At 61.2% G+C, this 23,647-nt stretch overlaps 3 protein-coding genes across 5 annotated transcripts in view; 1 reads left to right on the forward strand and 2 right to left on the reverse strand.

Moving 5' to 3' along the window:
* Positions 1-198: 198 nt before the first annotated feature.
* On the reverse strand, positions 199-14,400 carry BLTP2 (bridge-like lipid transfer protein family member 2). Its single transcript, XM_075113319.1, has 39 exons — positions 14,247-14,400; positions 13,329-13,458; positions 13,001-13,047; positions 12,546-12,708; positions 12,354-12,472; positions 11,910-11,970; positions 11,533-11,731; positions 11,252-11,375; positions 10,744-10,868; positions 10,590-10,657; positions 10,346-10,494; positions 9,975-10,093; positions 9,579-9,742; positions 9,173-9,437; positions 8,847-9,052; positions 7,586-8,681; positions 7,141-7,332; positions 6,850-7,052; positions 6,652-6,770; positions 6,358-6,578; positions 6,033-6,223; positions 5,848-5,947; positions 5,572-5,774; positions 4,916-5,210; positions 4,642-4,799; positions 4,311-4,517; positions 4,113-4,212; positions 3,735-3,917; positions 3,320-3,441; positions 3,085-3,240; positions 2,881-3,002; positions 2,612-2,792; positions 2,446-2,532; positions 2,230-2,340; positions 2,008-2,143; positions 1,644-1,765; positions 1,198-1,299; positions 971-1,105; positions 199-758 (listed from the first exon to the last, which is right to left on the reverse strand). Exons 1-39 carry the CDS (start codon positions 14,312-14,314, stop codon positions 576-578), a joined length of 6,732 nt encoding a protein of 2,243 aa, XP_074969420.1. The 5' UTR covers positions 14,315-14,400; the 3' UTR covers positions 199-575.
* Positions 14,401-14,614: 214 nt separating this feature from the next.
* On the reverse strand, positions 14,615-16,854 carry SDF2 (stromal cell derived factor 2). Of its 2 annotated transcripts, XR_012663623.1 has the most exons (4): positions 16,667-16,854; positions 16,383-16,579; positions 14,907-15,795; positions 14,615-14,875 (listed from the first exon to the last, which is right to left on the reverse strand). XR_012663623.1 is itself a non-coding variant. In XM_075113324.1 (3 exons), the coding sequence occupies exons 1-3, from the start codon at positions 16,824-16,826 to the stop codon at positions 15,508-15,510; spliced, it is 645 nt and encodes a 214-aa protein (XP_074969425.1). In that variant the 5' UTR covers positions 16,827-16,854; the 3' UTR covers positions 14,615-15,507. The 2 variants fall into 2 exon arrangements, 1 of the variants encoding a protein (XP_074969425.1); XM_075113324.1 differs by having other exon boundaries at positions 14,615-15,795.
* The window catches only part of SUPT6H (SPT6 homolog, histone chaperone and transcription elongation factor), a 29,981-nt gene continuing 23,177 nt past the window's right edge, over positions 16,844-23,647 (forward strand). The window contains exons 1-2 of one of the 2 annotated variants that reach the window (XM_075113320.1): positions 16,844-16,969; positions 23,159-23,300. In XM_075113320.1, the coding sequence (XP_074969421.1) occupies positions 23,192-23,300 (109 nt within the window). In that variant the 5' untranslated portion in view covers positions 16,844-16,969; positions 23,159-23,191. Of the gene's footprint in view, positions 16,970-17,150; positions 17,171-23,158; positions 23,301-23,647 lie in introns of those variants that run through there. The other variant, XM_075113321.1, reaches the window with a different exon arrangement.

A 23,647-nucleotide genomic window follows, 5' to 3' on the forward strand; every position in this document is an offset into this window, starting at 1 on the left:
AGGGCTGAGCCTGGGGCAATGCTGATGCTGCAAGGGAGCCCCAAACCCCCAAAGTGGGTGTCCCGAGCAACCCCCAGGGAAGGGGAGGGGGTGAAGCCACAGTGGGTGGGGCCCTGCCGAGCTGATATGGGGGACAGCGCCGAGCCCAGCACTGCAGCATGAACAGGGAGGCGAGTAACGAGCTGCTGGCCCAACCAAGACTGTTCCAAATTAAAAACTCTTTATTTAAACTCTGTCGTTCCCCCTTTCTCCCAGCCTGGAACGATCCTGCTGCTTCGCCGGGCCCAGGGGCCGGGCCCAGCACCCACGCAGCAGGGAGGGGGGAAGCTCGCAGGAGCCCTCGGCATGGGGGGGCTGCACCCCACGAAGCAGCCCCAGAGCACACTGCGCCCCACATCCCCGTGCTGCCGCGCCCCTGCCCCACAACAATAGGGCTGCCGGGGGCCAGCGTGTGGCTAACCCCTGCCTCGGGCATCGCCGTGCCAAGCAGCGCGGCCCCCCTGCCATAGGGGTGTCCCTCCAGAGGGGGGAGCACGGGGCGCCCCAGTCCCTTCCCGGCCAGCCGGGTGCTGCCGTCATTTGCGCCTGCCGAAGATCGATTTCTTGCTGGGGTTCTTCTCACCCACACTCAGCCCAATGAGCAGACGCGCCTTCTCATCCTCCTCCTGCTGCTGGATGGTCCCGTCCGATTTGTTCTCCAGCTTCCCCCGGGCCTCTGCACCCGCCGCCGGCTTCAGGCGTAGCTTCTCTTTGATCACCTGCCCCGGGATTTAGGGGGCTCAGCACCCCACGGCCACACCCAGGCCCCTTGGCACGGGTGAGAGCCCGAGCTGCCGAGCCAGTGCGGCTGCTTCCCGCGTGGGAGAAGGTGCTGCCTGCCGCAGGGTTAGTGCCTCCGTCCTGGGCAGCGCAGCTCCAGCAGCCTCCCTGCGAGCGGGCAGGAGGCCCCGCGGGCTGGGGTCCCCCGTACCTGTGCCACCAAGGCTTTGCGGCTGTCCCTCTTCACCGCCATGGCGAAGTCCAGCCACGTCCACGTGTTGTTGTGGTACTCCAGGCACGGCAGCACCAGGTTCAGGTCGCCCCAGTCCACGCTGTTCTTCTCACCCTGGGTGACAGGGGTGGCAGGCAGTGTGGGATGATGCCCCAGGCCACTGCCCAGCCAGAGGGGCTGCGCCCCCTCCCCAGCATGCCCCGTACCTTGTAGCTGACGCAGAGCGGCACCTGTGGGATCTTGATGTAGATGAAGGAGTTGTTCATGGCCGCGCGCTCCTTCATCTTGTCGATGTCGTCCACGGGATGCTGGGGACAGAGCAGAAGGCATGAGCAGAAGGGAAGGAGAGGCGACATAGCCAGGAACCAGTGGGGAAGGGACAGCCGGGCACTAGGCCACAGCATTGCTTCACCGGGGAGAGGTGAGAGCTGCTCTGGCGTGCTGTTAGGAAAATGAGATGCTGCAGGGATCGCATCAAGCGTGCAGGTGCTGGGTTGTAAAGGATGCAAATCCTCATGGTGGGAGGGAGCAGGAGAAAATGGACAGGCAAGCAGGGGAGGAGATGGCTGCCCAGCCCCGCAGCCGAGGGAAAACAGACTGGCTGCACAGCAGGGCTCTCCCAGATTCCCCCCTCCAAAGCAGCAGCAGGTACCTCAGGTGCTTTTCGGAATGATCTCCTGACCCCTGACGTCCGATTCAGTCCTTGAGCGACTCCCTTCCCTGGGCCCAGCGAGTCATCGGCCACCATCAGCTGCCGCGGCTTCACGGGGATCCCTGGGACAAAGAGGGGGTGAGGCGGTGGCTGGTGTCTGTCTGGGGGTGTGCTGTGACCCAGACCCTTCCCAGCTTGGCTGCTCTCCCCACTGAATCCCTGCCCACAGGGGAGACCACGAGTTCCCGCTCCTCGACGCGTGGCCTGCCAGAAGCTGCCCACAAATACATCCTGGACGCGCAGCCAGAGCTGCTCAAGGACACGGCTCACGTGCCACGGAGGAGGGTGACCAGGCACCTCTCACCTGTCGTCACCAGCTTGGACTTGTCTTCCTCATCCCCCACCTCCTCCTCCTCCACGTTGCGGCCGGGGAAGAAGAAACCCATCATCCTGTGGAAGAACTGGTGGGTGAGCTGGATGGTGAGGGGCACCACGTTCACCTGCGGGGAGAGAGGCACGTCAGAGCTGGGCACACGCTGCCCGCGCCCCACAGGGACCCTGACACCTCCCGGCCCGGCCCCAGCACCTCAAAGTGCTCCTTGATGGAGATTCCTCCCACGGGTGGCCGGACCTTGCTGAAGATCCTCAGTGCCAGCTGCCGGCCGGACTGGCAGGAGCTCTGGGGACGCAACACCACCTGCAGGGAAGAGAGGATGGGTGGCCGGGGTGACAACAGGCCATCCTGGCCAGGCCACCCGTGGGTCCCCAGGGTACAGGGCTGCTCCCCAAGGCTGCCGCTTGCCTTGTACACAGCGTTGGGCAGGAGGTTGTTCATCGTGACCCAGCCCAGTTCCAGCAGATGTTCGGCCGTGTCGTCGGACTTGTTGACCTGCGCACACAGACCCATCAGCCCCGCACGTCGCGGGCCCCGGCTCGGGGGCTGTGGGTGCCACCCACCAGCTTGGTACCTTGCTGTAGAGGAAGCGTTGGAGCTCCAGCTCAGCTATGCCCAGCTGCCCATCCTCCTCGGTCAGGCGCCAGCGTGCCTGGGCGAAGTAGAACTCAGTCCGCCGCGCCACGCTCACGTCTTCTGGCTGCTTTCGCAGCTCCATCTTGTTGGCCCGCTGCAGCTGGAAGTCCTTGAAGCACCTGCAGCAGAGAGGGGAGCGCTGGGACGTGGGAGCCCTGGAGTAAGGGGGACACAACTTCTTCTGGGGAAGCCAGAGATGGCCCCTACCTGATCAGTATGTTCAGCTCCTCGCTCTCCAGCTGCAGGTCAGCTTTCTCCTGGCTCAGCTGCTGCTGCAGCCTGTGGTTGAGGTCGAGCAGGCTCTCATTTTTGCTGTCGTCCTGCAGGGACTGAAGGACAGACAACCCTCAGCACCCTGTGCCCCGGAGCAGGGACTCTGGGGAGCCAGGCCCTGCCATGATGCGGGCTCACCTTCACGTTGGAGTACATCTGCTTCTCCAGCTGCCGGATCTGGGCGACGTGCTGCCTCACGGCCTCTTGCAGGTGCAGGATACTGCTGCGCTGCTCCTCGGGGTTGCTGGAGATTTCCAGCTGGAAGCGCACCCGTTGCTTCTTCTCACTGTGCTCCTGGACACAGGGACAGGGGAAGGTTAGGAGTACCCTGGGTGCAAGTGGGTGACACGGTGACCTGAAGCCGCACAGGTACCTTGCGTTTGGGCTCCACGTGCAGCAGCAGGTTGTTGACTATGTCAAGTATCATGGCATACTGTGCAGGGTTAGTGGAGATCTCCAGGTCATGGTGGATCAGTGTGAATGTGTCCACAGCTCCTGCAGGGACATGCAAAGGGCAAGCGGGGCCTCAGCATGGCCAGAAATGGGATGCGTGTGGGGGCCAGCCGGAGATGGAGAGGGATGGGGAAAGAGCCAAGGTGGTTACACTGGCTCCAGGAGGCACAGCGTGGCCAGCACCACCTGGGGCACTGCAACGTGGCTGGGGACCCCTCCCACATGCACCCCTCTGATCTCAGCAGGGCCGAGACAGACCACCCCTGGACTTAGCTGACACCTGTGGGTCAGCACAGAGCCCTACCCACTGGGACACACTGCCTGGATGTACCCACCCTCCTGCTTTTTCAGCAGATCCTCCTTCTCCTGGTTGGCGGGAGTCTCAGGGGGCTTTATCTGCGTAGCCAGTTCAGGGTCAATGTCATGGCTGTAGCTGATATAGTACATGCGGCAGCTGCAGCGAGAGATGATCCTCTGCACCTGCTGGGTCTGCTGGGCTTCTGAGGGCTGGTTCCAGTCTGGGGACAGGCGGGAGGACCACAGTCAGAGTACCATGTACTGGCACGTTGGGAACCCAACAGTGCGGGGCTCAGAGCATCAGCCAGCTCCCGGAGCCGTCCGGGGACAGGCCAGGTGGTCTCAGCTACACCAGCCTCAGGGTCACGCATGAGTGGGACTGGGGTAGGCACAGCAGCCAGCTCTGCGGGCAGTACCTGTGGTGGTGCTGACCATGCCCCCCACCGCCTGCCCGCTCTCCATCAGCTCCTGCACTGAGTCCAGGCTCCGTTGCCGATGCTCCTCAATATTTTTCACCTGCGGACGCAAGGAGGCATCCCTGGCTGACCCTGCTCTCCCTGCCTTGGCCAGTCCCCCACAGAGCTCTGCCATCACAGCCTCCCCGAGCCGCTCACCTCCAGCCAGAGCTGCCCGTGCTCCCTCTCGGTGGGGCCGCTCTCCGTCGTGGCGAAGTACTGCATGCCATCCAACAGGCAGGTCCAGGACGTCTTCTGCTTCAGCGTGTCCCCGTACCAGGCAGGGTGGTGCTGGCACTGCAGCAGCTGGGCCTTTGCAGCAGACACGATCACACAGCCCTCCGTCTCCGCGCCGCGTAGCACCATCTGCGGGGGGAGAGACCCTGGGGGTCAGAGGACCCCTTTTGGGCCAGGCACGGCCCCTCTCACAGCAAGGCCGTGGGGAGCGGAGAGCGTGGGGACAACAGGCAGGCTGGCCGAGGGCAGGTACCTGGCAGTTGACCAGCTCGATGAGGCAGTTGCGGTTGTAGATGTCGTCGGTTTGGCAGGCGGCGATGCCGCACAGCTGCTCGCTAGCCCCCGACTCCTCCTCCGTGAAGACCACGAACTTGTCTGTCTCCTCAATGAGCTTCTGCAGCATGTAGGCCCCTGGGGACGGAGAAAGGGTCAGTGCAAGGCTGTGGCGGGCTGGCTGGGGGTGACGGGGCGGGGAAAGGCAGGCATGACTTCGTGTTTCCCATTGCTCCCCTCCCTGCTGCGCTCACCCCCCGAGGAGGCTCTCTCGGTACGGCCGCTGACGATGGGAGCGGTGACTCTGGCAGGGACGGAGTGAGCAGAAAGCGGGCCCCGCTTCAGCTTTTTGGCTTGCAGCTGCGTGTCGATCTTCAGCCCCTTCAAGGCCTCGGTGGACAGGTTGCGCTTGAGCACAGCCGCTTTCTTGTACCCGTCGTAGAGGCCGAAGGCGATGTCCCGGTTGGTGGTGGTCCAGGACGCCCGCAGGTCCACCAGGTGCAGCTGGTGCGTGTGGAAACCATCGTCCCCATCACGCAGGGGCAGCTCCTGGGCACGGAGGGACAGAGCCTCAGCATGGCAAAGCCACCCACAGTCCCTGCCCACAGGCTTCACACACAGTGGGCTGGGTGCCCTGCCAGTCCCTGCAGGCAGGGCATGGGGTCCAGAGCCCAGGGGACCACCCTGGAGCCCTACAGCCAGGACCTGTACCAGGGATGCTGTGGCTGGAACAAGGTGCCTCTTCGGCCACGTGCTCAGGAGATCAGAGGCCCTGCAGGTCTGTCTCCTCTCCAGCCAAATCCCTCCCCCGTTGCACCCAAAGACCAAGGTCCCCTTGTCCCAGGGGGATGCCATCAGGCCAGCGCAGCCAGGGTTACACCTGCTGTGCCCCGTGTGTTTACGGCGGTACCTCCTCAGCCGTGCGGTTGCTGTGCCTCTGGTAGGTGAGGGAGGACAGGCTCAGCAGGTGGGTTTTCTTCACCAGGGTGTCGAGCCGGTGGTCGGCGTTCTCGTCGCAAGTGGAGGCCATGAGGTGCACAGTGACCTGGCTCAGGTCGCTCACCATCTGCGTGATGCTCCACTCCGAAATCAGGCGTCGCATGACCGTGCCAGCTGGGGGAGGGGGAGAGGGGTCAGCCGGGGCCCTGCCCTGCCTGGAAGCGCTGCCGGCAGGGCCCCCACTCACCTTGTGGGATGAGCCGCTGGGTGCCGCGAGTGAAGATGTGCCCCTGGCAGCACTCCACCTGGATCCCCCGCTGCTGGGCGAAGGAGGCCCAGTAATGCACCTGCAAGGGAGCAGAAAGCAGAGGCTGAGAGCCTGGCGCAGGCAGAACGAGGAGGTAACGCCGGACCCCCACCCCCAGGACTTGCCTGCAGCCGGGGGAAGAGCGCGGTATAAGACAGCTGCTTGTAATGCTGCCCCAGCTTCTTCTTACTGGGTTTCATGTTATTGAAGAGCTTCCCACGGCAGATGGGGCGTGTCACGCTGGTCCATGTGGCCCAGAAGTTCTGCATCCAGCGGAGGGTGCTGCTGTAGAGCAGGATCCGGGGCTGGGAGTGCTCTGAGAATACACCCGCCATCAGCCAGCACCGTGGGGCAGGGACACAGCAGCACCCAACCCAGAACCGATAAGGATCGCTAAAACCAGCAAGCCCTGCCCCGTCCCCCTCGTGTCCCCAGGGCGCTGTCACCTACCCTCACTGGGTCGTGTCAGGTCCATCCGGATGGAGAGGTTGAGGTTCTCGGAGCGGAAGGCACGGTAGGAGTCGTACTGCTGCCCCACTGGCACCTCAGGCAGGAACTCGGGGGAGCGCAGCACCACGCCGTGGTGGTCGTGGGGGTTCCCATGGCACAGCCACTGCAGGTCCAGCGTCATGCACAGGTTGGGCAGGTGCAGGAAGCAGCAATCGTCATATCTGAATGGGGAAAGAGACCCTGGTTACCCCCTGGCACCCGTGGCACCCCCCACGCTCCTATGTCCACACTCACTTGGAGGCTGTCCGGACGTTGATGTCCAGGTTGCCCTTGAAGACAAACTGCCCGGGCTTCCAGTGGAAAGAGAGGTGGCTCCACTCCCAGTGCATGTTCTCCGTGGTGTTGTAGGGGTCCTGCAAGGACAAGCGCGGGGAGATGCAGGTGTGAGCCAGCCCTACGCCGCGCTTTGCTCCCTACGCCGGTGGCACCCACCTCGGTGGCCAGCTGGTGCAGGTTGGCCTGTTCGATGTCCATGTGCCAGTCCCCGTGGAAGAGAAGGCGGCTCTTGTCCCACCAAGGCAATGGGGCACTGGGGTCCTCCGAGGGCTTGGTGAGGAGATCCACGCACTGGCCGATCAGGGTCCAGGCTGGGTCCCAGCAAGGCCCCCAGACGATGGTGTACTGGGAGATCTCAGCTGGGGACACAGAGGTTGGCTCAGCCTCACATCCCACGTAGCCCCATCCCCGCCCTGGCACAGACACCTCTGCCCCTCCAGCTCTTACAGTGGAAGTCGTGGTAGAACTTCAAAGGTGGCATGTTCCTCTCCACCGTCGCGTCCCCCCAGGGCAGCCCCAGCTTCAGGACCTGGCGGCGCCGGGAGCAGGCCTGGCCGCACTGCTCGGCTCCGATCAGCCGGCCCGAGAGCTGCCAGTTCCGGATCTCAAAGAGGTAGCGAGGGTAGTCACGGATCCGCACTGCGGGGCAGAGGAAGGGTTCAGAGATGTGGCAGCAAAGGGGCGCTCCCCGACTCTGGGCCACGGCAGGAGCCGCTGTCCTGTCACATCCCTGCCCCCTTCCTGCTCCCTTGAACCTCCAAATATCATTTCCCCTGCTTGATTACACATCACGTGGTGCCAGCAGGTCCCTGTCACAGAGTCACACGTGGGAGCCCAGGCCACCCAGCCACCATGCCGTCCTCCACGGGCACCCTCACCCGAAGCAACTCACCAAAGAAGCTGCCAACTCTGCCCTTCATCATGCGGCACCACTGGGTGACCATCTCCAGACCCTCGGGGGGGAACGGACTGACACCATCCAAGTCCCTCATCTGCTCCAACACACGCTCCGTGCCATGGAAGGACTCATCGGCCATGGCCACCAGCTCCAGGTGGGCCAGTGTCCAGGTGAGGAGGGCCCTCCGCATGGGTGTGTTGGCATAGAGGCGCCGTGAGCGCTGGATGTAGATCTCAATGTTCTTCTTCTCCAGCGAGGCATAGAGCTCCTCGATCTTGCGGGCAGGCAGCAGCTCGCCGTGCTGCTTGCGCAGTGCGGCCACCTTGGCATCCAGCAGCTGCAAGCGCTTGGCGCTCTCCTTGCTCTCATCCTTCATCAGCTCGTAGTTGTCTCGTAACTTGACCTCAAAGACGTCGTCCAGGAAGACCCAGGAGAAGTGCGTCACTTTGAGCAGGAGGTCAGGGGGCAGCGCTGTGCTGGCAGGGCGCCCGCGCCGGTGCAGACCTTTCAGCCACTTCTGCACGCCCACGGCAGCGTCCAGCGTGCGGGAGAAGTCGTACTGGTAGGGGAACTCGATGGTCACGCTGGCAAAGGAGAAGGCCCAGCCACGGTTGCGGAGGGTGCGCAGGGTGGGGAAGGCGCAGCGGTGCAAGATGACCTCCTCCAGCTCCGGCAGCAGCTTCACCTCCACCTCCTTGAAGCTGAAGATGCTGTGTCCATCAAAGCCGGCGGCCAGCTCGGGGCAGTAGCCGTGAAGGGCACCACCATGCCAGCTCACGGAGGTCCTTTCAGCAGCCAGGCTGATGTAGTTGGCTTCGGAGACAAAGGCTGTGACCTTGGCAGAGCTCAGCTCCAGTGACAGGGACAGGAGTCTTTTGGGGGGGGTCCCATCTGGCTGGAGGGGCTCCAGTGTCTCAGTAGGGGAGGCCGGGTGGGTCGTTGGGCTCTCTGGGGGCAGGGAATGAGGCGTCCTGTGGCCGAGGGCACTCTGCAAGGCTTCGCGGCACTGCAGGGTGGCCAGGGTGTGATGGTACAAGTGCATGTGGTCGGGTGGGCTCCACAGCACGGCCAGTCCCTCACCGCACTGCACCTACAGCGGAGAGAGCGAGCGGGCACTAAGTCACTGCCGGGTCCAGCACAGCACAGGCCCGTTCTCCTCTCCAGCACCTTTCGGTGCCAGCCAGTCCTCTCCTGGCCCCATCCATCCCAGTCCCACCAGTACAGGATAAAGCAGAGACCTGAGGCCCACACCCACCTCCAGGGAGCGGATGCTGCTGTGGTAGGTGACTGAGAGCATGGAGAGGTTGGCCACCGGGTTGGGGATGGCAGGAGCTTTGCAGCACGGCTGCATCTTCTCCGTGATGCTCTTCACCAAGGCCAGCACCATGCCCTGGACGCTGACCGTGCTGCTCTCGGCACTCCCCAGGACGGTCAGCGTGTCCAGCCGCAGCTCCAGGGCACCTGGAGAGATGGCACGTCAGTGCTGGAGGCACGGAGGAGGCACACCGTGACATGCCAGGTTCCTCTGACCGCAGGCCTGTTCCAGGACAGCTGTCTGGGATTAGCCTGGATGCTACTTACCCACCAGGGCTGAGAGTGTGAAAAGGTTCACGTCCTCCACCTTCAGATCCACCTTCCAGAGCAGCCCCCAGGGCTCGCTCAAGGCAGAGGGCGGCTGCTTGGCAAGCTCAGCTCCGCCGGACCGTGGGCAGAACAGGGGCAGGACCCTGGCCAGGCACTCGGTGCAGGTGTCCGATGACTCCACTTGCAACCCCCGGATGGTGCAGTCCAGGAAAAGTGTGTCCGACTGGGCGCTGGACGTGCCCAGGGGCTGGTTGTAGCTGCCCTGCACGACAAACAGGACAATCACTCTCAGGCTGCAGGATGTCCCCATGCCACCACAAGTCCCCGTGCTGCCTGCACGGAGTTGCAGATGGGCAGCCTGCCCCCCGAGAGCTGCCCCTCACCCCCTCGGCTCGCCCCTCACCTGCAGGTTGAAGGAGTCAAGGATCAGGGCTTCTCCCCACACATGCATGTTGGGGGGATGCGGGGCACGCTGGATGTGCGAGTCGTTGCCCACGCGCCAGCAGAGGTGGTCCACGGCCAGCACCACACGCTGGTGCACACTCTGTGGCCGCAGGTGCTGGTAGTCTGTGGGCAGAGGGGAGTGTGGGCAGGGCTCGCCGCTGCCAGCGCAGCTGCCCCCAAAAAGAGGCAACCCAGACACAACCAGGCAGGGGTCCACAGCCCCTAGCCAGACATAGACATGGGTGAGTAGAGGCGGTACAGCCTTCCCCAGTCCCACCCTGGTGCCTCTCTGACAGAGCCACAGACCCCCAAGAAGAGCCCAGCAGCCACCCTAGGGCCAGCTGCCAGCCCGTACCTGCAGAGATGGAGTTGAAGCCCAAGGCGAAGGGTGGCGTGTCCCCCAGCTGCACTGACACATTGACGTTGGACAGCGAGGCACACAGGATGATGGGCGCTATGATTTGGGGATAACTCCTGCACGGGAGAAGCGGGGACAGGCTGTTACTGGGGCACTGCGTGCCACGGAGCCTGGCAGGGAGCAGGCCCAGAGGGACGCCCTCTCCGCACGGACCCCACAGCTGCCCACCGCCCTCTGTACCAGCCTCCCCGTCCCAGGGGCTGTGCACAGGGCAGAGACGGTGCTGGGTGCCTGGGCACCCTGCCAGAGCGTGGCAGGCAAGAGGAAACAAGCTGCGATACCAGCAGCTGTGCCGAAGCCGAGTTTACCTTCCCTTGTGCCCTTGGCTGGGGACAGGCACCGCCCGGCACCTGTATTCCTGTGCCAACAGGCCCAGCCAGTGCGAAAACTCTTGGTGGCGGTAGTGGATGATGCAGGTATTGAGCAGCACAGCAGCTGAGAGGTCAATGGCTGTGACCTAGAGCAGGGAGAGGGCAGGGTGGCAAAAAGCTCGTGCCAGGAGCCAAACCAGCCCCCCACCGTGGGACAGGACTGGGCCCAGTGCTCGCTCACCTGCAGGCTGGTCTTTAGGGAGTTGAGGCACACGATGCGCTGGCGGCTCTGGGACAGGAGAAGGCCATCTGGGGAGAGAGGGGAGCAGAAGTGAGGGGTGGTGGAGGGCTAGGATGGCAGCCCTGTCCCACAGGCGCCCTTTCTGGCTACTTGCCCTCCAGCTGGAGGTCTACACTCATTTGGTCCAGGTCTGAGGTGGGTGTGAAGTTGCGCAGCGGGATCTGCTCCTCTTCACGCTGATATAGAAACTGCAGCAGCTTCAGGCTCCAGGTGAGGTGCCTATGAGAAGCAGGGAGTCACTGCCAGAAGGGAACTGCATCATCATGGCCTCCATCTCCCTGTCCCTCATCCCCAGCTGACCGGCACGCTGGCACGGACAGACACCAGCCAGTGCCCAGCTGCAGCCCAGCCCAGCGCTCTCATCCCATCATCATCAGAGGATACCATCAGGCTGTCCTGCTGGAGAACCAGCTCATGTGCCTTCCTCCTTCCCCAAGGGCCCGGCCCCCCGCCAAGGTCAGCCCTTCCCACTGGGGTGGGATCTAGGACTCGCTCTCTGCGGTCTGGCAGAGCAGGGGATGAGCAGGGAATGGCACAGTTGTTCCCAGGTCCCTGTCCCCAGCACTGACTGGGGTTAACACAGCCTCCACCTGCCTCCTTACCTCTTCTGGCTGTTCATAGACAGCACCATGCTGGTGTTCTCCAGCTTCACCTCCACCCTCCTGGGGATGAGCTGCAGCGTGGCCCTGCTCAGCAGAGACGGGGACTCCAGGGGTTCCCCCAGGCCTGGAGAAGGACACACAGAGTCACTGGAAGGCTCTCACCCAAGCCGCCACGCCCTGCAGCGGGAGGGAGCAATGGCACAGCCAAATCCCTCATCTCCAGCGCAAGTATGGGGGCTGCCAGCCCCTGCCCAGAGCCTGTCCCCGTCCCTGTCCCCGACCTGGGCTGGGCTGTTCCCCCACGCCGCTGCGCTGAGCGCCGGCAGTGACGCGGTGCAGCAGCGGGCTGCCGAAGAGCCCTTCGTGCAGCTCCGTCTGCAGGGTCCAGACGCGCAGCCTGACGCCTGCCAGCCGCCGCTTGCTGCTGATCTCCAGCGAGAGGGAGAGCGCCAGGGCCAGCTCCGCCAGGCAAGTGTCATCCTGTATGGGGACACGGGCAAGGAGCAGACGCTGCAGGTGAAGCGCTGGAGCCCAGAGCCCTGCGGGAGCCTTGCAGCATCGCCCAGCCTCGGGAACGGGCTGGAACAGGTCTTGGGGTGTCCCAAAGAGCCGGTTCCCAGGCCCCAAGTGTTGGATTTCTCCCTTCCCCAGCACTCACCAGCTGGCTGCTCCGGAGCACTTTGCTGTTCACCTTTGCCAGGCTCACCTCGCAGGCCAGGCTGGGGAGAGCAGAGAACAGACGGAGGCTGTGGGCCCTGCTGTTTCCGAACCAAGCCCCTGCCCTCTCTTTACTGTGGGAGACAGGGACCCCAAGTCCCTGCTCCAAGTCCTCCCAAAAGCAGAGCAGACCCTAACACCGTGCACGGCGCAGCAACTCATAATTTAGAGAACACACAACTCGAGCTTCCCGTGAAGCGAAAAGGGACCAGGCCAGCCTCGGAGGAGGTTAATGTGTCACATCACAGGTGACATGGGATGCTACCGAGTGGGACGGAGCAAGGTGAGACAGCAGGGAGCCTGGCTGGGGTCAGAGCAGCCTCCCCGCCCTTTGGGACCCAGGGCCGGGCTGGGGGAGCAGAGCAGGACGCGAGCACAGCGTTACCTCTTCCCATCGCCATTCAGGAGGAGACGGGTCTTGGTGGCCTGGATGTGCCAGAGAGACTCTGAGGTGGCCACGTGCAGAACTATGATGTTGATGGAGTCCATGTGGATGGAAAAGAGCTGGGGGGAAAGTGCTACCGTGAGGGATGTCTGACAGCAGCGCAGCCCACAAGAGCCTCTCATCTAGCCTTACCTGGCTAAGGAGCCTCAGCAAGGAGGGCTTAAGGGTCAGGTCTGCTCTGCTCTCGTTTCCATTGGCTTCTCTGGGAGCCTCCGGGACAGATGGCTGGAATACAGGGCCCTTCTGGAGATCCGTGCGGATCCGCACCTCGCCAAAACACAGCTCAAAGTAGCGCCTGCGGAAGAACAGCATGGGCAGCTCTTACAAAAGCTCACACATGGCACACCCGGCCCCATCGGCACCAGCACCAGGGACACTGCCCGCCCCAGGACATGCAGGACTGGCTCGAGGGCATCCACAAGACATTGCCACCTCGGAGAAGTGTGATTCACTCCCACACAGAGCAGACCATGGGGAAATAGGGACCGCAGAAAGGCGTAAAGGCAGCAGAACCGCAGTCGGCGGGGCCAGGGATGAGCCAGACCCCTCAAAGAGAGCAGGGAGGGCGCTGGGGTGGGGGTACGTACGGCAGCTCCCGGCTCAGTTTGCTAGAAATCCAGATGTTGTCGATCTCCTGCAAGGATGCACAGCTAGGTCAGAGAAAAAACAACTTGGTTCTGCCTCGTGATGCTCATCCCGACGTGCCTGCTCTGCTCCCAATGCCTGGCATCACGCAGGGAGAATCGGGGAACATCCAAAAACCCCAAGTTTGGCCACGGGAGGAAGGGCCCGGCGCCAGCCATGGGGCTGCGCAACAGGAGCTTGGCTGCAGGGGCTTGCTGCCAGGCTGGAAGTGACCGCAGCCGCCCTGCCTGCCCTCGTCTGCCAGCCACCACCCCTCGCCCGGGTACCCACCACCGTCTGCTGCTCCTGCTGGAACTTGAGGCTGACGTTCTGAGCCCAGAAGAAGCCAAAGGAGCCGACCTTCAGCTCCGCGTGAAGCTTCTGCCGGCACCAGGTGACGGCCAGGCGACATGCCAGCCACCTGCGGGGACAGGCGGAAGGCGGGGGTCAGCCTCCCCGTGGACCCTCTTTGCCCTTGGAGCACCAGCTCCAGCGACCACAGCTGGACCGGGGCTCCCTGGGCAGAGCCCTGCCGCCATCTACGACCCCACCCAAGCCCCCCATACCCTCCAGCCCTAGGACCACCCCAAACCGCCACAGCCCCCCCATGCCCTCCAGCCCCAGGACCCCTCCAAACCCCTGCAGCCCCCCCAGACCTTGGACACCCCCAAATCCATGCAGCCCCCCACCTACCCTCCAGCCCTAGGATCCTCCAAACCCCTGCAGCCCTCCCATGCCCTCCAGACCTCGGACCCCCCCAAACTCCCCCATGTCCTGCAGCCCTAGGACACCTCCAAACACCTGCATCCCCCCCATACCCTCCAGTCCTAGGACCCCCCAAACCCCCAGAGCCCCCCCATGCCCTCCAGCCCTGGGACCCCCCAACCCCCCCAGCCCTCGGATCCCCCCAAACCCCCGCAGGCTCTCCCCCACACCCCAACACCTCTCCCCCAGCCCTGTGAGACACCCCCAAACTCCTGATACCCCCCCAAAGGCCTCTTTGTCCCCCTTAACCCCTGCTGCCACCCCCCCAGACCCCCAACACCCCACCCTCAGCCCCGTGGGACCCCCCCAGGCCCGTGGCACCCCCCACGGCCCCCCCTCCACCCCCCCCACCCACGTCACCCCCCCCGCCAGCCCCGCGGCCCCCCCCGCAGCCCTGTCACCCCCCCCTTCCGTGGGCTCCCCGCCCCCCGCCAAGGCCCTGACCGCGCCAGCAGCCCGGCGAGCAGCGCGACGACGACGAGGCCGAGCAGCAGGGCGGGCAGCGGCGGCATGGCGGCCCCCGGCCCCCGCTCCCGGCCCGGCCCGGCCCGGCCCCGCCGCCCGTGGGGCCGCCCGCCCGTGGGGCCGCCCGCCCGCGCACCCGGAGTGGCCGCTGGGAGGGGCGGGGCGGGGCCGGCGGCGGCGGCGGCGGCGCGGCCGAGCGGGCGCTTTCCCGGAGTGAGCGGCGGCGGCGGCGGCGGCAGCAGCGCCCCGACGGGGCGGGCACCGGCATGAAGCGGGGACACCCCGGGTCTGGTGTCGCCCCCCCCCCAGCCCCGCGCGTCCCCGCCACAAACAGCCACACAACCGGGGAAAATTCAGCTCTTTTATGGCCCCCAGGGCACAGGGTTGGGGTACAGCGAGGTGAGGATGGGGTGCAGCTCCCTGGGGACGGCAGTGCTTCGGGGGGTCCTCAGCACAAGGAGGGAGCTACAAGGGTCAGGGAGCTCGGGAATCTGCTCGGGGTCATGTCTGGACGTTGGGCTCAGCTTTTGTGCCAGATTTGGGACATGGGGAACCTGCTTCATGCTGGATCTCAGATGTTGGACTCTGCTTTGGGTCAGGCCTAGACACTGGGATCCGCTTTGGGTCAGGCCTGGACACTGGGAATCCGCTTTGGGTCAGGCCTGGACACTGGGATCCGCTTTGGGCTGGATTTGGGGCATGATGACCTGCTTTGTGCTGGATCTCAGATATCAGGCTTGGTTTTGGGTCAGGTCTGGATGTTGGGCTCGACTTTGCGCCAGATTTGGGACATGAGGACCTGCCTTGTGCTGGATCCGAGATATTGGGCTCAGCTTTGGGTCAGGTCTGCACATTGGGCTCGGCTATGCGCCAGATTTGGGACATGGGCACCTGCTTCATGCTGGATCTCAGATGCTGAGCTTGGCTTTGGGTCAGGTCTGGACACTGGGACCTGCTTTAGGTCAGGTGTGGACAGTGGGACCTGCTTTGGGCTGGATTTAGGACATGGGGACCTGCTTCATGTTGAATCTTGGGCTCTGCTTTGGGTCAGGTCTGGATGTTGGGATTTGGGACACAGGGATCCACTCCATATCAAACTCAGGACATTGGGATCTGCTTCGTGTTAGATTTGGAGCTTGGCCTCCTGGTGTGTGTCAGACCCACAGCAGGTCCAAACACCACAGCGGCCCCAAACACCACAGGGCAGCGCCCAGAGGCTCAGCGGCAGTCTGTCTGTCCATCACAACTCAGCATGGTACTGCTCCGCTTTGAAGACCTCGCTGGGCTGCATGAAGATACCTTCCATCACCTTCCAGTAGTTATTCTGGCTGGAGGCGGCCATGCCATGCACCTCCTTCTGCCCGTGGATGGGCCGCCCGTACTGCTCCCCCGTCACCGAGAGGAAGACGTCGGTGGAGGCGTGCTGGAAGCGCACCTCGCTGTCCCGCACCCAGTAGGTCCCGCTGCACACCACTGTCCAGTCATCCAGGTAGTCGCCCTCGCCGGCCTCCCCAAACGCACTCACCTCCTGTGGGTGACAGAGAGTTTGTTTGGGGGCTGGGATGAAGAGAGGGGGCACTCGGGGGTGTCGAGTTGGGTCCAGAGGGCAAGGCAGGGAGGGGGGAGGGGGGAAGGAAAGGGCTGGGTCTGGGGGACAAGATGGGGGAGTGGTTTGAGACTGGGGGCTCTGTTGGGACTGGGGCCGGGCCTGGGTGGGGAGCAAGGGGGAGCTGGTAGGGATGGGGAGAACCCAGTAGGGTCTGGGGGACAAGGTAGGGCTGGCAGGGACATGGGGGACAAAGTGGGGCCCAGTGAGGACATGGAGGACCAGGGGGAACCTGGCAGGGACCAGGGGGACAGGGTGGGGCTGGCAGGGACGGGGGGCAGAGGGGACCCATTCAGGACCAGGGAACAAGGTGGTGCTGGCATAGCCATGGGGGACAAAGTGGGGCCTGGCAGGGACCAGTCGGTCCCGGGAGAGCCGGCAGGGACTCAGGGAACCCGGCCGGGCCCGGGCTGTGCCGGGGGAGGGGTCCGGGCCCAGGGGACAAGGCGGGGGGTGGGGGTGTCGGTCGATCCCGGTGGGGCAACGGCCCCGCCTTGCCCGGCGCATACCTGGTTCCCGGAGAGCGGGGAGGCGAAGCGGTGGCTGTGGAGGTTGCGGCCGGTGCCCAGGTGGGTGAGGCGGATGGCCTGCCCGCAGCGCACCGGCCGGCCCCGCTCGCAGGCGCCTGCCGTGCGGCCCCGCACCCGCCAGTAGCTGTTCCCGTCATCCGCCGCCGACACCCCGGTCACCGACTGCTGCCCGCTGCCTGCCGAGGGGGAGAACCGCGCTCAGGCCCCGGTACCGGGGAAGGTGGTGATGGGGGGGGTAGGGGGAAGGTGGGGTGTCCCGTTACCGGAGCCGTAGCGCACGTCGTGCGAGTGCAGGCGGACGTTGTGCCGCACATTGAGCAGTTTCACCACAGAGCCGCAGGTGACGGGCCCGGGGCCGCCGTGCACCGCCGCGCCCAGCGCCAGCACCAGCGCCAACAGCGGCACCGGCACCACCGGCACCATCCCGCCGCCGGAAGCGGAAGTGGTGCCGCTCCGCCCGCCCGGAGGTCGCCGCTCGTCTGCTCCGCCCCCCACACCCCCCGCCCCCCCCCCACCTCGCTCGCCGCCGCCGCCGCCGAGGCCTCCATTTTCCCTCAGCGCCTCGGGTAAGGCCGCGCCGGGCGGGAGCGGGGCCGCGAACGGGCCGGGTGGGAGCGAGCGGGGTGGGGGGGTGGCCCGGCCCAGGGAGCTCCGCGTCGCCCTGGAACGGGGGCGGCGTTGCCAGGGGAACGGCGGGGCCGCGCAGGGCCCGGGGCGGCTCCGAGGCCTCCTGGGCCGGGTGGCGGCGGTGGCGGGCCCGGGCCCCGGTGAGGGCGGCGGCGGCGTGCCGGTGCTTGGCGGCGGGCTGGGCCGCGGGCCTCAGTTTGGGGAGTGTGTGGTGGGGGTGAAGGCAGCGGCCGCCCCTCCGCTCCCGGTCACCGGCCCCGGGACCCCAGCTGGGGACGGTGCCGCGGCGGGGGGACCCGGGCGGGGGCGGGCAGCGCCTGGGGGAAGGGGAGGCGGTGGCAGGGGGGCTGCTCCCCCGGGAGGGGAGGCGGTGGGCAGGGGGCTGCTTATCCTGGCAGAGACCGCAGCACAGCCGGGAGCTGCGGGACGCCGCTGACATGGTGGGAAACGCTGGTAAAGGAGAAGTGATGGAGGTGGGGAGCGTCAGGCTGCTTCTGGGGGGTGGGGGGAGAGTGTCTGACCTTCGTTCCTCAGGTACAGCGGTGGTCCGGGTCACCCCGCTCCGTAGGTGTAATCCCCGGAGCACCACGTTTGGTTTTGGAAACTTCTGATAAGGTCCTCCATGAAAGGCCTGGGAAGGGCCTTTTGGGGATTAATAGCTGACTAAAGGGTGGCAAATAAAGAGTAGGGGTGAGCAGCTGGCGCTCACAGCGGAGTGAGGTTATCATGGAGTCATCTCTGCTGCTTTTTTTTCTGAGTATGGTGGTGGAAGGAAGGAAAATTTCAAGAAGCACTGGGACAAGGCCCTCAGAAACATGGTGTGAATTTGGGGTTGTCCTGTGCAGGGACAGGAGTTGGACTCGATGATCCTTGCAGGTCCCTTCCAGCTCAGGGCATTCTATGATTCTGTGAAAATTTTTAATCTGAAGTTGTTTAGGATAGCTAAACCGGACTGTGGGAAGTTGCAGAGGCCAGATAACACTCGGTGGCTGAGCACTAGCGTGGTAAACAAGGTACGATGGTGATGGGTATAATGAAGGTGCCAAGTGTCGCAGCAGTTGACTCTGCACCAGCTTTTATGATTCAGGAAAGGGCTGTTGGTGTCTCAGCAATTGTTTCTTTGCCCCAATTGCTTCAATGCCCCACTGTAGCCTAAAAAGGATATTTTGGAATTACTTTAAAGGAGCAGAGAACAAAGCAGAAAACATCGTTGCGCCGCTGCATAAATGGTCAGCAGTTTGTGCCCTGGCTGTTGCCGGCAGTTCTGGTTAGCCCGTCTGAAAGGGGAGCACTGGAAAAGGCAGGGCCAGGAGCAGTGTGGAAGAGCAGGTTTCCAGGCAAGCAAACCCTTCATTTCCTCACCTTAGGGGAGAAGCTTGCTGACAGGAGATACGATGCAGGTGCGTGAAGTCATGGGCAGGTCAGAGAAAGCAAGGAAGGAACGTATTTTCTGTTTCTTACAGGAAATTATGATGCAGCAGGTCTAAAATAAACAGGCGGAAGTGCTTTTTCACAGAACGTGCTATTAAACTGTGGCACTCTGCCTCGGGATGTTCCACCACCCGATAGCATCGGGGGTGGTGGGACCAATGGGGAGCATTAAAACTAATGAAGCAGGTACAGGAAGTTCCTGAGCTGCGGTAACTGGCTGCCTGGACTTTCCCTGTCGCAGCATCGTTGGTCTCCAGTCATCGTTTTGCCCCTGTGCTCCTTTGCGTACCTACCACGGAAGAGGGTGGGAATGTCTGGTTTAGGTCCCGCCTTCACAAATTTGTAAAACAGCTATAAAAGCTAAATACAAAACTATACGCTGCTGGTGCCGTATCAGGGTTGTCAGGCCTTGGCGGAGGTCGGCCCTGTGTCCCTGCCTGTGTTGAGGAGCGGCTCTGACGAAGAGCTGAGCGCTGACGAGGTGTCTGTAAGGGTATTTTGTTGTGGTGTGAGGGCCTTTCAGTGCTTCACGGGGATGTTTTTGTTAGGCTCGTAAGCTTCCTTTGCAGTTCGTCTGGGTTTTTCCTAATGAACCATTTGTTGTCATAGTCTTTTACTCGGGCCATGCTAAAATGAATTTCATGAGCATTTAATTGACAAAATGAATCAGTTGGGCTTTCTTAGGCTCTATGTTTTAATTGAGTTAAGTCTCCCGGCCTTCTTATTCTCACAGAGCTTTCCGAATCCTCTCCAGTTTAACTTTTCTCTCTGAAACGTAGACATGAGAGCTGAGTGAAACTGTTCAGTGGTGGCTTTGGTAATGTGGTTCCATGGACCTACGTGATCTTAAGTGGACTGTGAGTTGAACCATGAAATGACAGAGATTAAAACAATCCCTGTCCAAACCGCCTCCCCAGACCAGTATCAGTGTGGGTCAGGGCCTTGTAGTTTCTCCCATGAAGGATGGGGAGAAGTCAGGACTTGCTTCTCTTCAGCACCCATGCTTGTTTTTGCTGTTTTGTGCATTGACACTGATATCCTGAGGTTGACTGCTGAATAGTAAATGTACCTTGCTGTGGGGACACTCCTCCGTTATTCTGTGAGCGCTGCTGAGGTCTTGTGCCTTGTTGGCATCCCTGTGCCTGGAGAGCGTGAGATGGTTCTGGTTCCCCTCACCCCATACCTGCTTAGGCTGTGAAACTGCCGTGGGACACTGTCATCCCAGATGCTGTCCCACACGTGGGTGTGCCCCTGCCTTCCAGAGTGCCACCATACCTGGCAAGGTGCAGGAGGTTTTCCCATAACGTAGTCTGATATTTTGCAGGTACTTGCTGCGTGTTTCCGTTTCTAAACCTAACAAGTTAACTTTTGCTTGTGTACAATGTACAAAGCTGCACCTGCCTCCAGCGCCGCGATGTTTTGCAGTCCTGAGCAGCCAGCAGGTACCTGGATGCGTGGCTGAGGCTTTACAGGTATTTGAACATGTGCTTTGCAGAATCCGTAGGTCCATCGCAAAGCAGTGATTGTTCCAAGGGCGCTGCCTCACCTAGCCAGGGAGGCAGCCCACAGCGCCGGCCGCCGATGTCCAGCCCCATCGTGCTGACCCGGTCAGAGATCTATGGTCTCGGTGTTGACAGCAAAGAGACCTATCTGCTCAGGGTCATCCCAGTTAAAAGGAGCTTGTGGACTCTGGACAATTGCCGTTGTGCCTTTGAGCTGAGCAAAGTGCAGACACCCCTGGTCAAAAGCAGAGGCTGTGTAATTGCTCAGCCCTGAGCTACTCTGGTGTTGCTGCCCAGCGAGAGAAGCCATGCTCGAGGTGCCTGGCTTGGTGCGGAGGCACCCATGATTCCCTCGCCTGCTGCCATGGTGCCATCGTAGCACTGCTCGCAGCTTTGCTGGGGTCTTTGGTCTGTCTCCATCAGTGTCTGGTGGCCATGGGGTGTCTCTGGGGTAGAGAGATATATATATCACTTGTAGGAGCCTGTCTGTTTGTGTACATGTAAGTGTGCAGGATTAAGCACCGTCTCCCTGCCTTTTTGCTGCTCTAATGCAATTTAGGACTTGCCTCTGTGCCGCAGCAATCTTTGACTCTCTCCCGGGAGCATTACAGGAGCAGGGGTGCTGCTCTGAGGAAAAGGCCCATAGCACGATACAGCTGGGCTGGCCCAAGGAGACTCTTAAACCCTCCCCAAGCCAGACAAGCGGTGCTGCTTGAGCGGGGCTTTCCCTGTGTGACTGGCTGCTGGGGGGGCTCCCGCTGGGCAGCACTGCTGGCCTGAGCTCTGCCTCTGCACCTCCGCCTGCCTCCCTGGCCTGTTGTGTTTCACATGAAGGCCTCTCTCCGGAGCGGAGGGTGGGTGAGGCACCTTTAGTCCATATGTGATTCAACATCTCCTTGGTAATAGCTACCCTTGCTTCCGTTTGCCATGCTAAGTGACATCCCTGCTGTCCTGAGGTGGATTTCATGGGAGCTGAAAGCACCCTGTTTTGTGGGTGGCTGGCTTGTGTGGAACCTGCTCGGCTGGGTCATTAAATGAGACGGGCTTCCTAAGTCATAGCTGTTCCCTGTGTCCAGACAAATTTGATTTGACATGAAGTGCAGTTGCCGAGAAATGGTAGAACAGGTGAGGAGGAGCAAAGTTGGAATTGCGAGTGAAGCGCTTCACTGGCAGAGAATAGTAAAATCGCATGTGGTGCTACGACAAGGGGGTTTCTTTCTTGCTGGATTTGTGTTTTGATCAGGGACAGGAGAGAGGTGAGTTTATTTGACTTAGAAATGGAAATGCACTAGGAAAGGCCACTTAGCCTGCAGTTTTATGTATGTTAATACACCCTGATGGATACATGTAGAAGAATTGGTGAGAAAGTGTGAAGGTGACATAATATTTGTACACAGGCTGGTAAACATAACTCCTGTTCCTCTACTGTGTGTAGTTACAGTTCTTCAGTGGCATTTGTTTTGGAAACAAATTTGTTTATTTCTGAGGGACGTTTAAATCCACGTGCATGACTTCTGCAGCGTTCTCTGGAGGACCAGGATCGCCCCGCGCCCACGCGGCAAGCCAGAGCAGCGGTGTCCCGACTGGGTGCTGAGCAGTAGCCTTGGCCTGCCACGGTTTCTGCCTGTCTGGAGCATTGTAGATAGATGTTGGCCACAGCCATGTAGTCTGCAGCCAAGAAGTATGAGCTGCTGCTGTCTGCTCGTGTCTGAAATCTGGTGGAGATCTTTCCCTCGTCTTTGTTGTGGGTTTTCTTTAATGAGATACGGCCGACGCATTCCTTTGGAGCTATTAGTATTATAAGACTTAAAAGATTCTCCAAGATTAGCCTTGCGCTTCTTTTTTCTTTAACTGAGAAATAAGTCTCTGTTTTTCTCTAAGTTATTGTTTTTGTGTACCAGATGTGTGGATCTCAGGGCAGACGAGAAGTCCTGCGCACGAGAAGTGTTGTGGCCAAGCCCCAATCGGGTTGTCCTGTATGAGACTGATTTCCTTCAGCTATTTGTTTGCAGTGGGGAAATGATTATGGGAACGTTTTGAAGCATGTTTGTTTAGGTATCGTTCCCTGGTGTATGAAATTATTTTCTCTCTTTTTTTTTTTTTATTTTTTTTTGGTGTTAAATTACCTCAGATGTAATTTAACATGAAGGTTTTGGCTTTAGATCTGACATCTCCTCTGAGCTGCTTTTTGTACCTTCCCAAAGGCTGGTTGTTCTTCCTGGGCTGGCATTTTCAACTTCACAGCCATTTGAGGAATTGATTTGGTTTTTTCTTATAGCTGACTTCTGTAAGCTTTTGTTGTTTCCTGTATGTAAAAAGGAACTAAAATAAAATCCTTTGAAAATTTTAAAAATGACAGCAAGTTTTGTAACCACAAGAAGTGAAAGGCTCAGAGAGACAGAACTTGAGCCATGTCTTTATGGACACACGCGTGCCTTTGTGCCAAGCTTGATTTATACTGCTTCCAGGAATGCCAGCTGTGGGGAAAAACATCAAACAAAAGGTTCTGGACAGATAAAATACCCCATTTCTATAGTCTCTTGTTACTTTTTAATCTCTGGCAGGAGGCTGCTGGCCTGGAACATCCCGGCCGCAGCCCTGGCTGTGCGGGACTGTGGAGTTGGGCGGTCGGCAGCCCCCAGCCCTGACCCTGCAGCACCCCCAGGCCTCCCTCCTGCCTCCTCCGTGGGACTCCCCAGATCTCCGCAGGGCCTTGCTAACAGCCTGCAAGCGTGACTCTGTCAGGGCCCTTTTCAGGGTCGCCCTGGCTTCATTAACTGAGCGAGAATTAATCACATTAAAATCCTGTGCCTGACACAGTGCTGCATCGGTGACAGCACGGGGTTGCTTTCCTGGCCGCATGGGAGGGCGTGGGCGGGATGGAGGGCTTGGGCTGCGTGTGCCGTTTCAGCTGCAGCCGGGAGCTCAGCCATGTAAGAAATGCTGCTGTGACAGGTCCTGTCCGCTCGCTGCGATGTGGGGTGACAGGAGCTGGCGGCACTTGGCTGCTGGCTCCGCTTGCCTAACCGCGGGTGACAGGGATGTGCAGGCAAGGTGGACACTGGGTAATTCAGGGCCTTGACAGATAATTTGAAACCCTCTTGCCTTAATTGTCTTCTCTCCAGAACCCAGCAGGGGGAAGTGCTTGTGTTTTGTTCCCTCTGCTGATGCGATGGATGTCTCCTCTTTCCCCAGTTCCTGTGGAGCCGAGTGTGAGACGCTGCAGTCATGTCTGACTTTGTAGAAAGTGAAGCGGAGGAGTCGGAGGAGGAGTACAACCAGGATGGGGAGGTTGTGCCCAGGGTGACCAAGAAGTTTGTAGAGGAAGATGAGGATGGTGAGTCTGCCTGTCTGTTCTGAGTTTGCTGAATTGTCTGTGTGCTTCCCTGCTCTATTTTGACATCCCTTGACTCTGCAGATGGAGCAATAACCATGCTATAATAGCATGGCCATCTGTAGTCGATAATCTCAGCTGTTTAAGTGCTTCCCTTCTTCAGAGTGCTTGGGTAGTTTTTATATCTGGCAATAGAAAATGCACTGCCTCACCCCTGTGGGACTTGCAGTTGCACAATTTGGTAGTAAACAGTAAAAGCAGAGGAATTCTCCCAGTGTGGCCACTCCACCTGTTCCCTCTGCAGAGAGCATGAGGCAAGAAGTGGGGTTCTGGCACGAGCAGCTGCCTGA

This window comes from Phalacrocorax aristotelis, chromosome 18 (genome assembly GCF_949628215.1).
Source record: "Phalacrocorax aristotelis chromosome 18, bGulAri2.1, whole genome shotgun sequence".
Classification (NCBI taxonomy): Eukaryota; Metazoa; Chordata; class Aves; order Suliformes; family Phalacrocoracidae; genus Phalacrocorax; species Phalacrocorax aristotelis.

Bases quoted from the DNA above. Each gene is read 5' to 3' on its own strand.
- BLTP2 (XM_075113319.1), bottom strand. From the start codon at position 14,314: ATGCCGCCGCTGCCCGCCCTGCTGCTCGGCCTCGTCGTCGTCGCGCTG. The intron at 11,376-11,532 runs GTCGGGGACAGG...GTCCTTCTCCAG, and splicing joins GGGGGAACAGCCCAGCCCAG to GCCTGGGGGAACCCCTGGAG. The intron at 1,106-1,197 runs GTACGGGGCATG...CCTGTCACCCAG, and splicing joins CGCTCTGCGTCAGCTACAAG to GGTGAGAAGAACAGCGTGGA.
- SDF2 (XM_075113324.1), bottom strand. From the start codon at position 16,826: ATGGTGCCGGTGGTGCCGGTGCCGCTGTTGGCGCTGGTGCTGGCGCTG. The intron at 16,580-16,666 runs GTAACGGGACAC...CCCCCTCGGCAG, and splicing joins CGACGTGCGCTACGGCTCCG to GCAGCGGGCAGCAGTCGGTG. The intron at 15,796-16,382 runs GTATGCGCCGGG...TGTCACCCACAG, and splicing joins CCCCGCTCTCCGGGAACCAG to GAGGTGAGTGCGTTTGGGGA.